The sequence below is a fragment of the Pan paniscus genome, chromosome 1, assembly GCF_029289425.2.
Source record: "Pan paniscus chromosome 1, NHGRI_mPanPan1-v2.0_pri, whole genome shotgun sequence".
In the NCBI taxonomy this organism is placed as follows: Eukaryota; Metazoa; Chordata; class Mammalia; order Primates; family Hominidae; genus Pan; species Pan paniscus.
In genome coordinates, this window is record NC_073249.2 from 193,693,105 (window position 1) to 193,707,943 (window position 14,839).

Consider the following 14,839-nt stretch of genomic DNA (forward strand, 5'->3'; position numbering starts at 1 on the left):
CAGGCAGGAGTGCAGTGGCACCATCTCAGCTCACTGCAACCTCGCTTCAAGGTTCAAGTGATTCTCCTGTCTCAGCCTCCCAAGTAGCTGGGATTACAGGCACGTGCCACCACGCCCGTCTAAATTTTTTTTGTATTTTTAGTAGAGACGGGGTTTCACCATGTTGGCCAAGCTGGTCTTAAAACTCCTGACTCAGGTGATCCACCCACATCGGCTCCCAAAGTGCTGGGATTATAGGCATGAGCCACAGCGCCCAGATCCATGAATGGTTTTAATCAGGGAAGGAGGGTGGTCATATTTATGTGGAGTGAAACACAGCTGGAGGCAGGGAGGGAACCCAGCGGGAAAGCAGCAAGGCTGGTGAGGCTGAGGCCAGGGGTGGGATGGAAGAGGAAGTAGAAGACGGAAGAAATGAGGAGCCAGGGATTTCTCCTGGGAGCACAGGACTGTTTCAGAGCTGACAACTCATCCTCGCTCCCCTATTTCTCAGAGTCCCAGAGAGGGCAGGCGCAGCAAGCTGGCAGCTGCTGTGGGCCAAGAACCCAGAGACCCGCATGTACTCCTAGCACCAAGAGAAAATTCCTGCAGTCTCCCATGCCACAGCTTCCCTGCGTAAACATGTCTGGTGCCAGGGAGCTCACTATCTGTGCAGCAGCCCATCCTACTACCGGATTAGGAGGTCTTTCTTTCCATGGGTCCCCTTGTGTCTCTGGTGGTCCTAGCTCTGTCTTCTGACCCCCTCCTTTCCATAGGATAGTCCTTTAAAGGCCCTCCATTTACTCCTTTTCCAAGGACTCCTTCCCATTCTTCAACTAAATAAACAGAGGCAGTATTATTGGATTCCTCTGCTACCTAAGCGCCTTAGCTAACATGGGAAAAGAGTCCACCTGCACTTAATTCCTGGCCCTGCCACTTAACCAGCTGTGGACCTTAGGCCAGACACTTCACCGCGATAGCCTCAGACTTCCCATCTGGAAAATAGGAACAAAAATACCTACCCTTGCTGGGTTGCTGTGAGGATCAAATGAGTCGAAATAACAGTAATGCCTAATGACAGCTAAAATTTATTGAGGGACTGCCACGTGCCAGGTGGTGTCTTATGGGGCTGGGCCACATGCCTGGCCCATGGTAAGTGTTCAGAGCATGCTTGTGGGGAAGCACATGGATAGCATGAAGGCCTGGCAACATGCGGATCTGGGTTCAAATCCTGCCTCTGCCCCTTATAAACGTTTTAGCCTCAGAGAAGCCAGCCTCGGCATCACAGCTTCACCAGCTGGTAAGTGGTAACAGCAGAGGCAGCTCGCCAGGTTGAGTAAGATAAGGCATGTAAAGCATCTGGTGGTATTAGGATCACATCTCTCCCTTTGGGTCCACAAGCAAGTACCCAGCACCTTCTAAGTGCCAAACACTAGGGGAAGAACAATTGGCCACTTGCCCAAGGTCACTCAAATCTTTGCCTCTCAGCCTGCTTTTTCTCTGCACCATGCCTCCTCCATGTCGTGGGAGCCCAGTGTTGTGTGGGCCAAGGCTGCTGAGGGCCAGAAGCACAGCCTGCCCTCGGGGAGCAGTCCACTGCCCTTGCCCTAACACCCCATCTCTTTGGCCAGACGTGGGTGGCTTACAAGCTGCAGTGCCCTGATGCCCCATCCCTTTGGCCAGGCATGGGTGGCTTGCAAGCTGCAGTGATCACCATCCCGGCCCTGCTCCCCTCATCCACTCTACTGGTCATCAGCTGTATAAATGGAAAACGTGCCGCCGGTGGTCCCAGGTCACCTGCCCCAGCCCACCATCCCCATGAGGGGCCCAGGTAAGCCATTCAAGGTCCACGATGACAGGGAAGATCCACTGCTCTTTTACTCTTGGTCTTATTGTGCAAAACACCCAGGAAAGGCCCTATCAGATCTGTATTGCCCAAAGGTGTGACATTTAAGAGTGACATTAAAAGGAGAAACTCTCCTTCCTCTCTTGAGGCGACAGGGACAATGTGCTTAGCTGGATAAAGCCTCGCAGAGGCCATGAGCACTGTCTTTGGCCTCACAGCCTCCCTTGCCCTTGTCCAGGATCTGTTGAATGTTACTCACCAAGCCCTTGGGTCAAGGAAGGTCCATTCTGCAGCCCTGTAACTGTAACTGTAAGTGACTATGGGCCAAGGCTGCCCTCGACCCCACAGTGTCTCTCTCCTGACCCACTGGGCCTGATGGGGCCTCCGCAGGGAACCTTACCAAGGAGCACAAAGCCTCCTCCAAGGAGTACACTCCTGGTTTCACCCCAGCTGAGGTGTGGCTTATCACATTATCCAGGGCTTGCAGCCCTTAGAATTTTCCACTTCTCCCATCTTAAAACATTCCCCCATGCTTTTCTGAAGTATTGGAGTTACAGGAGGTGCCTCTCATGCCGCTAATTTTAAAAGCCCAGAATTCTCATCACTACCCAAGATCTCAGGACATCTAGTCTGACTATGTGTCAACCACAAGGTTCATGGTTTCTTCCACTCATCCAATGACACTCAAGTGCGTGCCATGTGCCAGGAGTGCCAGGTGATGAGTTTATAACAAATGAGACCCAGAATTAGTAAGCCAGTGGTTAGAAAAGAACAATGACAACAGAGTATGAGAAGTGCATGTATGGGATACAGGGGTCTGTGGGAGCATAGAGAAGGAGCAACTAACCAGTCAGGAGAGGAAGGTTAGGGGGAGCCTCCAAGAAGTGGCATCTGAACTGAGACCAGAAGGATGACTAGGCACTTGCTGGAAGGAAGGAGTGAAAGGATAGTCCAGGCAGAGGGAACAGAAAGTACAGTTTAGGGGTTGACAAACTATGGCCCACCTCTTGGTTTTGGAAATGAAGTTTCACTGAAACACAGCCATGTCCAATCACTTATGTATTGTCTCTGGCAGCTTTTGCTCTGCAGGGCAGAATGAAGTAGTTGCAAAAGAAACACTAAGAATTACAAAGCAAAAGAAGTATTGACTATCTGGCCCTTGACAGAAAAGGTTTGCTGACCCCTAGAGACTGGAGAGCTCACGCTGCCTTTTAGGGAACATAGTGGCTGGAGGGTAAGGGTGGGAAAAAAGCAGTAGGCAGCTCACAGTGCGTTCTTCCCGTAGCCATAGCAGCTGGATCCAGAGTAGATACACCCTGATTTAAACTGAGCTGATCAGAGTCTGTCTTCTCAGAAATTGGAATGTGGGATGTCAAATTCAAAAATGGAGCCCGGTCACATTAATGCCTGTGAAGCTCTGCTGCGAAGGCCCCTCAAGCCTGCTCCTTGCCCAGACTGCTCAATCAACCATGCCTTGATTCAGAAGGCCCTTGCAATCAATTCCCCTAACATTTAATTTTCATTTCCCCTCAAGGTTTCTGTTACTTTCAATGAAAATAAAACAAACCTTTCATTAACTAAAATTAAAGTCACTGAGAGAGATAAAGTTGGTAGGGAATACAGATTTAGTCAGTGAGGTCCAACATAAATATAATGTGAGGTATATTTAATATATAATTTTAAATTTCCTAATAGCCATATTTTGGCTGTTAAATTTTCTAATAGCCAAAATAAGTAAAATCTATTATTTAAATTAATTTCACTAATTTAAAAAGAAATGTGTGAAATTAATTTAATATATTTTAATTATTTATTTTATTTCTTTTAAACATACAAAATGTTATCCAATGATAATACTAAAATCAATATTCAATATTTAAAAATTATTGAAATCGTTTACAATCTTTTCTTTTGAACTACATCTTTGAAATCTAGGGTGTATTTTACACTTATAACACATTCAATTTGGACTGGCCACATTTCAAGTGTCTCATAGCCACAGGAGGCCGGTGGCTAACATAACAGACAGCACAGATTTAGACCCTCAGAGCCCTGCAGGAGTGGCTAAAAAGTCCTAGCCTCAATCTTACTGTTTCTCTGCAACCAAGTTATGAACAGTAGTATGAAGGCAGGGACTTGTGTGTTTACTTGTTTGTCCCCAGTGCCTAGCACAGAGAAAGCACTTAGTAAACATTTGTGGAGAGAATGGCTAGATGAAGAGGAGAATGGTATACCATACACTTTGACAAGTAAATCAAACTCAGGAAAGAGAATTCCCTCCAGCTCTTCCTTGATTCTATTTTTCTGCATTATTTCTTCCCCAGCTCACAGTGGCTGTTTTCTTTGACCAACCTTGAGTCTGCTTTGTTGATCTATCTTGTTGTTGCCAGAAATCTCAAGGAGCCACTTTTAAAACTCATCCCCAGTGACCTGCATGCTGGCAGCTCTAGCAAATACCATCCCTCACATTACCAAACACTGGCGTTGCTCTCTCCTCTGCCTTATCCCTCCTTCCCACATCCAACTCCATTGCCAAATGTCTTCTGTTCTTTTTCCAGACATATCTCAAATTCATCTTCTGCTCTTCACCTGCACAGCCACTGCACAATTCAGGTTCTCATTATTAGAGAGATGGCCTACAACCACCACCCTCTCCTAATTTCTCTACTTCTGTCTTTGCTTCTAATCCCTCTGTATTAGTTATCTATTGCTGCCTAACAAATTACCTTAAAATTAGGTAAAACTTAAAACCACGAATATTACTTATCTCCCTTTCTGAGGGTCAAGAACCTGGGTATGGCTTAACTGGGTCCTCTGGCTTAGGGCCTCTCACATGGCTGCAATCAGGTGTTGGCTGGGGCTGCAGTCATTCTAAGGCTTGCCTGGGGGAGGATCTACTTTCAAGCTCACTCACAGCTGTTAGAAGGCCTCAAGTCCTTGCTAGCCGTTGATTAGTCATCTGTTCTTTGACACACAGACCTACCCACAGGGCAGTTCACAAGATGGCTGCTGTGTTCCCTAAGAGCAAGTGAGCAAGAGAGCAAGAGAAGGTGCCCAAAACAGAAGCCACAGGGAGTTTTTGTAATCGAATCTCAGAAATGACAACCCGTCACTTCTAACATATTCTATTCATTAGAATGGAATCAATAAATTCCATCCATACTCAAGGGGAGGAAATCACACCAGGGTGTGAATACTGGGATGTGAAATCATTAAGGACAACTCAGAGACTGCCTACCGCATCCTCTTCCTTGCCTCCTAGTGCACCATCTAAAGTGCAAAGCTACGGCCAGGTGCAGTGGTTCATACCTGTAATCCCAGCACTTTGGGAGGCCAAGGCAGGTGGATCACATGAGGTCAGGAGTTTGAGACTAGCCTGACCAACATGGTGAAACCCCATCTCTACTAAAAATACAAAATTAGCCAGGCATGGTGGCTCATGCCTGTAATCCCAACTACTCGGGAGGCTGAGGCAGGAGAATCCCTTGAACCCGGGAGGCAGAGGCTGCAGTGAGCCGAGATGACCCCACTGCACTCCAGCCTGACCAACAAAAGCAAAACTCCGTCTCAAAATAAATAAATAAATAATGTGCAAAGCTGACCTCCTCTCTCCCCCGCTCAGAAATTCTGATGTCTTGCTGATACTTCGGAACATCACCCTTTATTGTCCAAAAGATCACCAGAATGGGTAAATAGTAGAAAAGGAGAGCTTTATCGGTGATATTAGTTTGCAAACCAGGAAGAGAATCTCCAGTGTGGACCAAACGTGTTTTCTCTTCGAGAAGGGAAGGAGCAGTTTGGGTTTTATGCCTCACAAGGTCCATATTTACACAACAGAGTCATACATATTTAGCAGATTGTGGGGGAAGACTATATTTATGAGGGGAGCTGAGTGCATGCACAATGCGTAAACATATATGTAACACTCATCCCATGCTCACTTTGGGGCAGAATTTTTGCATTAAAATGAGGTAGAATTTGACTCTTTATATCAAAAGATGAACCACAGGACCCAAAGACAGTCTGTGTACCGCCTTTATCAGCTGGTGAAACTGGCTTAAGGTCTGCAGTTGCTTATCAGAAGAGAATGTTTGTAAGGCCGGTCCTCTGTCCAATCAGAGTTGTAGCGGTCTTGGGTTGTAAATCAGAGTTAGGAGGGATATGATGAACCCCCAACCCATAGGTAACTTTAACTTTGGTTTCCTTAATCTTAGGGTCTGTCTTAGTTGATAAGAAGTGTCTTCTTAGATCACTTCTTCGTAATATGCCCCCAATCTCCATTCCATTCTTACCTTCCATCCTATACTCCAGTTCCCAGAAAGGGCTCTGAATCATCAAACTACCATTCCCTTGTACACGCCAGTGCCCTGGTCTGGAATGCTCCTCTCAACTTCCCCAGACTTTTCTACCTGGCCAACTCCTACTCATTCACCAAGACCTGCTGCTTTTGCCACGCCTGTCCTAATCCTGGCCGGCAGCTTTATCTATCCCTAATCAGACCTCCCTTGGTGCCCTGTGCTTTCCACTAACACAGCACTTACCACACCAAATCACAATTATCTCCACTTGGATATCTGAAAAGATCTCAAATGTAACATGTTCAGAAGTTCATTTCTACTGATTTTTCCATAAGTAGGATTTAGTAGGAGGTGGATCTTGAAGCCATCCATTCTGACTTCTCCCAGAAGCCTTGCCCCTGGTCTGAGAGACAAGTTATAGGACCTCACCAACTTCATTAAAATTACAAAAATGCCCAGAGAGCAGCCACTTTGTAATAGGATGCTACCAAATAAATACATCTGATGCTTTAAAGGCAATTAGGATCATCACAGGCTCCCTGTAGACACAGGAAGAGGGTGGGGCAGGTATAGTGATTGAGATTCAGATTAGGCAGAGACTTTCCCAACCTGCCTCCACTAGTTGCTATCTGTTCTAGACAAGTTACTTCATACGTAAGCCTCATTTCTCAATTTGTAAATGAAAATAACTTACCTGGTTACTGTGGTTACCATGTGTCAGGTGCTGTTCTGAGTGCTTTAAATACGTTAAATTTTTTGTTCTTTTGGAGACGAGGTCTCACTCTGTTGCCCAAACTGGAGTGCAGTGCCCCACTCACGGCTCACTGAAGCCTCGACCTCCCAGGCTCAAGCAATCCTCCTCCCACCTCAGCCTCCAGAGTAGCTGGGACCGCAGGTGCTTGCCACCACGCCTGGCTAATTTTTTTTTTTTTTTTTTTTTTTTTTTTTTTTTGGAGAGGTGGGGAGTTTCACTATTTTACCCGGGCTGGTCTTGAACTCCTGGGCTCAAACAATCCTTCCACCTTCGGCCTCCCAAAGTGCTGGGATTACAGGTGTGAGCTACCATGCCCAACCTAAATATGTTAAATTTATTTATCTTTAGAATAATGGTATAAGGTAGATACTATTATCCTATTTTACAGAGTCAGAAACTGTGGCAGAGAGTGACTTAGGCCAGGATACACAGCTAATAACTGGCAGAACCAGGATTCCAACACAGGCAGTGGAGGGTAGGAGTCCTTGTCATTAAGACGCACTGCACAGGCCTGTGTCGATTAATTGAATAATGCGAGTGAAGGCGAGAGCAGGGCCTGGCAAGCAGTAGGCACGCTTGATTATTTTAAAATGTAAAACTCCTTGGCCTAGAGATCAAGAATTATTTCAAAGACCTTTATATTCTGCGTGAACCCAGCAGGTGTTTTCCCTCGCATATGAAATTGATGGTTGAGAAGGACATCGGAGACAAGTCTTAGGTTCGTACAGCCTTTCGGTTCTTTTACCCAGATCCTCCGTTTTTAAGTAGAAGCGAAAGTAGCTGATGCGCAAATAAGCCCACTTCCGGTGTTACCCCGGGCCTTTTTCCAGCTGAGCAGAGATAAGGTCGCCCGCTTCCCACGCCGCCTCAGTCCTGGGTTGACCCCTTTCCCGTGAGAGCCCCGCCCTCGGCGAAGGTTCGGTTTAACATTGGTTGAGGTTGGAAGACTGAGCTGCGCCTCTCCGTCTTTCAACCAACGGACTTCCCTGTTCCTTCTCACCGTTTGGTAAAGTCGGTCCCTCCTCCCAGCCGCCAGAGGGCGCGACATCGCGTGGCTCGAAGCCTAGAAGTCTCTCGAATACGGAAGTGACTTTACGCTACCGGAAGACCGTGGCCTCAAGGGATGGGGGCCGTGAGCTGGGGGTTCCGGTGGCTGGAAGCTGAGCAGTCATGGTTCCGCCAGGCAATCGTTTCCACTTCTGAGAGTCTCATATGCTCAGATGAGAAAACGGAGGCTTTTGGAGGAAGGAGCTTCTCGTATTTACACAGCGAAAAACTCCTCAGACAAGCGCGCTTCCCATACGACTCACCAGGACAAAGGGACGATCCATGAGGGTATTTGCTCAGCCTGAGGAATCCCTGAGGCAAGTCTCACAGAACTGTGCCCATTCCACCGATGGAGAAAGCGAAACCCAGAGAGGGACATGCAGCGTACAGGGACTTGCCAGAGTAGGGTTACCATATTTAGCAAATAAAATGCAGGATGCCCAGTTGAAGTTGAATTTCAGGTAAACGACGAGTAATGCTTTAGTATAAGACTATCCCAAATATTGCAATGAGACACGTACGCTAAAAAATTACTCATTGTTTTTCTGAATTCAAATTTATCTGGATGTCCTGTATTTTATTTGGCGATCCTACCCCAAGGTCACCTAACTGAGTGGAAAAACAGAAAGCGCTATTGGGGGGGTCCTACGTGCCTCCCTGCCTGGGGCTCACTAGTATATGGAGCTGGCTTGTTCCCAGGTGCTATTCTGAGGTTATTTTAAAGGCCCCCAGCTCATGCTAGTCAATGGTCTTCCTAGTGCAGGATCTAGACCTATTCAGGAGCTGACAAGGAGCCACATCCCCCACTCCCATTCAGGGCTACCGCACCACCACCACCCAAACTAGTTTATTCAAAAGACACTAAGTGTCTACTCTGTGGTAAGCACAGTCTTAGGTTCCAGATCACACTAGAAAGTAGGAGAAACACTCCCTGTCTTTATGGAATCAATAGGATTAGATACGCAGGAAGACAAGTATTTAGAGAGGAAAACTACAGTACGTTGTGATCAGTAGTTCTTTAATAGGGACAAATACAGGATGCATGAAAGCCCAGAGATGGAACCCCTAATGAAGGAATAGAAAGTAAGAGAAAGGAGAGAGACACCCAAGCTGAGGCCTGAAAGATTCATTCCTTCATTCAGTAATTTCTTGAACATCTACATGAAGGACAGTATTCTAGGCACTGTGGACCCAGCAGTGAACAAAATAAACAAATCTTTGCCCTCAGAACTTAATTCTAAGTGAAATGTATAATATGTTAGACGGTGATCTATGGAGGAAAAAGTAAGGCTCTGAAGGGGATTATAGAATGCTGGGGCAGGAATGGAAATGTTACAGTTTTTTTGCTTGTTTGATTTAGAGATGGCATCTCACTATGTTGCCCAGGCTGGCCTCAAATTCCTGGGCTCAAGTGATCCTCCTGCCTCAGCCTCCCAAAGTGCTGGGATTACAAGAATGAGCCGTCACTCCCAGCCTGAAGTGGGTAGTCAGGAAGGTCTCACTGAGAACATTACATTTGAGCAAAGACCTGAAGGGATGAGGGAGAGAGATCTATGCAGAGATTTGGGGTTGTAAGTGTGTCTGGCACGTTACAGGAAAGGAAAGGGAAAGGGAAAGGGGGTGTGATAAACAAGATTCCAATATGATAGCTTTCTAAGGGGATTTTCAATGATAATTTTGACCATATGATTCTTGCCTTAAATATGGTCTTTAGAGCCTCATCCCTGTAAAATATGACCACATAAGTTGGTGGGGGCTACTTTGAACAGGATGTTTGGAAAAGGCCTTCTTGAGATGGCAACATTCAAGCCGAGGCCTTTAAGATGAGAATGAGCCAATGCTGGAGTAGCTAAGGGAACAGCAAAGGCGAAGACTTGGAGGCAAGAAAGAAGTCAGTAAATGTGAGAAACTGAAATGTGAGAAAAGAGTGGCATGAGATGAGGTGGGAGAGGTGGGCAGGGGTCTCAGGCAATTTAGCTTTTATTGGCATCGCAGCGGAAATCAACTGAAGGGCTTTCAGCAGAGGACTGACAATCAGATCATTTTACTGGTTGAATTTACACAGGCTTAGCTGTTTATCCCAAAGGTGCCAGGAAGAGGGTTTAAAATGGAGCAAAGGGATGAGTGGAACCCCTGTCCTCTTGCCTCCCCTTTGTTCCCTTTACAGCTGGAATGAGATGGCTTGGGCAGGTGGGTTTCCTAGGTGAGAGATGACTCCCACCCAGAGAGCCACCATCTCCCTCTGAGCTGGGGTGAACAGAGTTGACAACTTGCGTCTCTCTGACCTCCTCAAAGTTTCCTGGTTGGATCCCATTACTGGGTATATACCCAAAGGATTATAAATCATGCTGCTATAAAGACGCATGCACACGTATGTTTATTGTGGCACTATTCACAATAGCAAAGACTTGGAACCAACCCAAATATCCATCAATGATAGACTGGATTAAGAAAATGTGGCACATATACACCATGGAATACTGTGCAGCCATAAAAAAGGATGAGTTCCTGTCCTTTGTAGGGGCATGGATGAAACTGGAAACGATCATTCTGAGCAAACTATCACAAGAACAAAAAACCAAACACCGCATGTTCTCACTCATAGGTGGGAATTGAACAATGAGAGCACTTGGACACAGGTTGGGGAACATCACACACCGGGGCCTGTCGTGGGGTTGGGGGACGGGGGAGGGATAGCATTAGAAGATATACCTAATGTAAATGATGAGTTAATGGGTGCAGCACACCAACATGGCACATGTATACATATGTTACAAACCTGCACGTTGTGCACATGTACCCTAGAACTTAAAGTATAATAAAAAAAAAAGGTTTCCTGACTGGGTCTGCCTTTCAGACTGTGGGCATAGGTGAAGGAAGTACATGCCACTACCAGCCCTGAAGGTCTCCTCCCTCCGCCCCTTTTGAGTATACTTTTTTTTTCTTTTTTTTATTTTGAATACACTTTCAATTAATCTTCCCAAAGATCCTGACGTGCTTCTTCTGCTCCAGAAGCATAGCGGGCTCCCTACTGCCTACAGAATTAAGTTCAAACTCCTGGCTTTGTAATTCAAGGTCCTCTGTGACCATGCTGCACTGTGAGCTCCCTGAGAACTCAGAGGGACTCACCTCTGCATCACCAACATCTACCATGGGCTATAGCCACAGTAAGTGCTCACTAAATGCTCAGGAATTACCTTTCAACCTCACTTATTGAGCACCTAATGGTGTGCTAAGTCCTGGACTAAGTACTTTATACCCATTTTCTTTTTTTATTTTTTATTGTTTTTTTTTTGAGATGGAGTCTTGCCCTGTCGCCTAGGCTGGAGTGCAATGGCAGGATCTCGGCTCAATGCAACCTCCACCTCCCAGGTTCAAGTGATTCTCCTGTCTCAGCCTCACAAGTAGCTGGGATTAGAGGTGCACGCCACCATGCCTGGCTAATTTTTTGTATCTTTTTTTTTGAGATGGAGTCTCGCACTGTCATCCGGGCTGGAGTGTCGTGGTGTGATCTCAGCTCACTACAACCTCCACCTTCCAGTTCAAGTGATTCTCCTGCCTCAGCCTCCCAAGTAGCCAGGATTACAGGTGCCGCCACCACACCCAGCTAATTTTTTGTATTTTTAGTAGAGACAGGGTTTCACTGTTTTGGCCAGGCTGGTCTCAAACTCCTGACCTCGTGATCCGCCTGCCTTGGCCTCCCAAAGTACTAGAATTATAGGTGTAAGCCACCGCTGCTTGCCAATTTTTTGTATCTTTAGTAGAGATGGAGTTTCACCATGTTGGCCAGGGTGGTCTCAAACTCCTGACCTCGTGATCCACCAGCCTCGGCCTCCCGAAGTGCTAGGATTACAGGCATGAGCCACCACAGCTGGCCTTATACCCATTTTCTTATTTAATCTTCACAATAACCCTCTGAGGGAAATAAAGTTATCAGCCACATTGTACAAATGAGTAAACAGATTCAGACAGATTAAGAGCATGTTTATTCAGACAGATTCAGACATGTTTATTCATTTGCCCATCCAGCATATACTTTTTGAACACCTACTCCGTTCTAGGTAATAAGGACACAGCAGTGAAAAAATACATCAGGTTTATTCCAAGAGCCTAGAGCTCACATTCCAGAAGGGCTGACAGTTGCCCTTGTGTTATGGAACACATTATGGAGTTATAGAGTATGTTGAGTGGTGGTAGGTACTATGAAGAAAAAGAAAACTAGTTAAGAGAAAAGAGAGAGACTGGGACATGCTATTTTCTAAAGGGTGATCCAGAAGGCTTCACCTAAAGAAAACATTTGCACAGAACCTGAATGAAGTGAGTGAGGCCCACAGATAACCCAGGAAGATCATTCTAGAGAGGGGACAGTAAATGCATGCCCAGCAGTGGAGTGTTTGAAGAACAGAGAGGAGGCCAGTGTGGCCAGGACCCAGTGCATGAGAGGGAAGTGTGGGAGTCAGAGAGCCAGCTGGCCAAGGACTTTAAATTTCATTCTTGGTGAAACGGAATCCCAGGAGGTACGGCATCTGGCTGCTGAGTGGAGGACGGACTGTGGAGGGGAAAGGGGAAGAAGGGGCCAGTCCTGAGTATGAGAAGATGGAAGCTCAGATCTGTTAACTCCTTGAGGGAGAGAATGAGAGAGAGTGAGTGTGCGCACAGGAGGGGCTTCAGGAGGCACAGGTGGGTTGTAGGGAGGCATTGGGAAGAGGATGTTCCTCAGGTGATGCCCCAGGGAAGGATGGGTCTGTGAGAGGCCAACAGGAACATCTGACTTCCAAGGCAGCCAGGAGGCATGAGGAGCCACTACCAGTGGGTCGCTCAGCAGGGAGCTTGGAGGAGGCAGTGCCCATGCAGCCAGGGGTCCAGGAGACCCCTGCTTAGATTCGCCTGCACAAGCCTGAAGCCCCTTACCGTTCTCCACATTTCAGGCTTTTTTCTTCTCTTTAGAAAAAGATTGAAATAAGAAACAAAAACAAATAACTGGGAAAAAATGACTATTAACTATTATCCTCAAGTAAGCCACATCAAGTTCTGCGTGTATCTTTCTTGGAAAAGTAAATTTCACATCCTTGCTGCAAATGGAACATGAAACACTAGAAAGGCTCCAGTGAGAAATCCATTCAAACTCCATGACAGCCACTGTCATTTCAAAAGCCACAGAATGCCCCCTCAGTGGACTTGCTCAGAAGAGGGAATCAGCTACACCTGGGTCTCACTGTAGCCAGCCATGAGATCTTCCCAGGATTCCTGCGCTTTTCACAGCAGATGCCTGGTTCCAGCAGAAAACCTATGTCCCTCCCCGCAAAAGAAGTATGAGTGCTTGGAGATCTGAGATGGAAGAAGTCTCAGAGTCTGATAGACAATTACAGGCATGGTAATACCTGTAAATCGTGGCTTTGGTGGATCACGGGGTAGTAGAGTAACCCTTTCTGATTGCCCTGAGTCTTTTGATGTCCCAAGCTTTTAGCCTATTTATTGTCAAGATACCAAAAACTAGATCCCACCTGGAAAAGGGAGACACCCCTGGCTTTGAGAAAGCACCTCGTTCACTCCAAACCCATGCCACATTGCCTCATGAGATGACCTCAAAGCCACGTACAGTTCCCACCAGGACTGGCTGAGATACTGAAGCAGGATGGCCAGGCTTACCTAGAGAGAAGCTCAAGTGAAGATAGAAAATCCATCACAATACAATGTCCAGAATAAGCAAATCCATAGAGATGGAAGGTAGATTTGTGTCATCAGGGACTGGGGAATGGGAAAAATGGAGAGTGACTGCTAATGGGTATGGGATTTCTTTCTAGGGTGATGGTTACACAACTGAATACACCAGAAACCACTAACTTCTCCACTTTATTTATTTCTTTATTTGAGACAGGGTCTCGCTCAGTTGCCCAGGCTGGAGTGCAGTGGTGCAATCTCGGCTCACTGCAACCTCGGCTCACTGCAACCTCCACCTCCCTGTTCAAGTGATTCTCCTGCCTCAGCCTCCTGAGTAGCTGGAATTACAGGCACATACCACCACACCCAGCTAATTTTTGTATTTTTAGTAGAGACGGGGTTTTGCCATGTTGGCCAGGCTGGTCTCGAACTCCTGACCTCAGGTGATCACCTGCCTCAGCCTCCCAAAGTGCTGGGATTACAGGTGTGAGCCACTGCACCCAGGCTTCTGCATTTAAAAGGGTGAATTTGATGATTGCATATGAATTACATCTCAAATCTTTTAATTGCAGCAGAAAAATATTTAGAGTCCCCTGCAGCCACTGAGGGGGACTCTAAAATCTGAACTCCTTTGCTCAACAGCTCACACACCCCGGGGGCATAATTTGGGAACCCGGCAGTGTGAAGGAGCCTTTGTCCTGATAAGCACTGCCAGTCTCAGGGGATGCCAGGGCTGTCGGCACTGGACACAGCAATACTCCGTGGCCAGCCCTGTTCTAACAGGCACTGCCCAAAGAAGCAAAAGCGACCACCAGGTGTCTGCTTTACTCTGACTGCCTTGCCAACCTGCAGGGAGAGCAAGGGTGCAGGGTCCACTCAAAACCTCCCACACACCCATTTCTTGGCTCTGTATCTTCAGTATGAATTTCCACAGCTGTGTTAAATACTCCATTGCCCCTACTCTGGGCCAGGCCTTAAGCTGGGTGTTGGGCTGACACAAAGGCCATTCACCAGTTATGAGCTACGTAACTGCCCATCTCAGTCTCTGACAGCAGCCCCTTCCTTATGGCACCAGGCCTGGAGGCCCATGAGGAGGAGAGAGATGAGTCAGATAAGGTGAGTACTAGTGGGGGAGGCACACGCTGCAGCCAGGGCTCAGGACTAAAACAGAGGGTGTGGGCTCATCAGTGCGTGATGGGGAAATCCTGCCCCAGGCCTAGCCCAGGCTGCTTTGTGAATCAAACTGCCAGATTCCGC

The 14,839-nt window shown here is 46.9% G+C and overlaps 1 protein-coding gene across 2 annotated transcripts in view; it reads right to left on the reverse strand.

Moving 5' to 3' along the window:
- ZNF362 (zinc finger protein 362) overlaps positions 1-11,721 on the reverse strand; it is a 178,713-nt gene extending 166,992 nt beyond the window's left edge. The window contains exon 1 of one of the 2 annotated variants that reach the window (XM_034960693.3): positions 6,815-11,721. In XM_034960693.3, coding sequence (XP_034816584.3) covers positions 6,815-6,834 — 20 coding nt within the window. In that variant the 5' untranslated portion in view covers positions 6,835-11,721. The remainder of the gene's footprint in view (positions 1-6,814) is intronic. The other variant, XM_034960708.3, reaches the window with a different exon arrangement.
- Between the last annotated feature and the right edge of the window lie 3,118 nt (positions 11,722-14,839).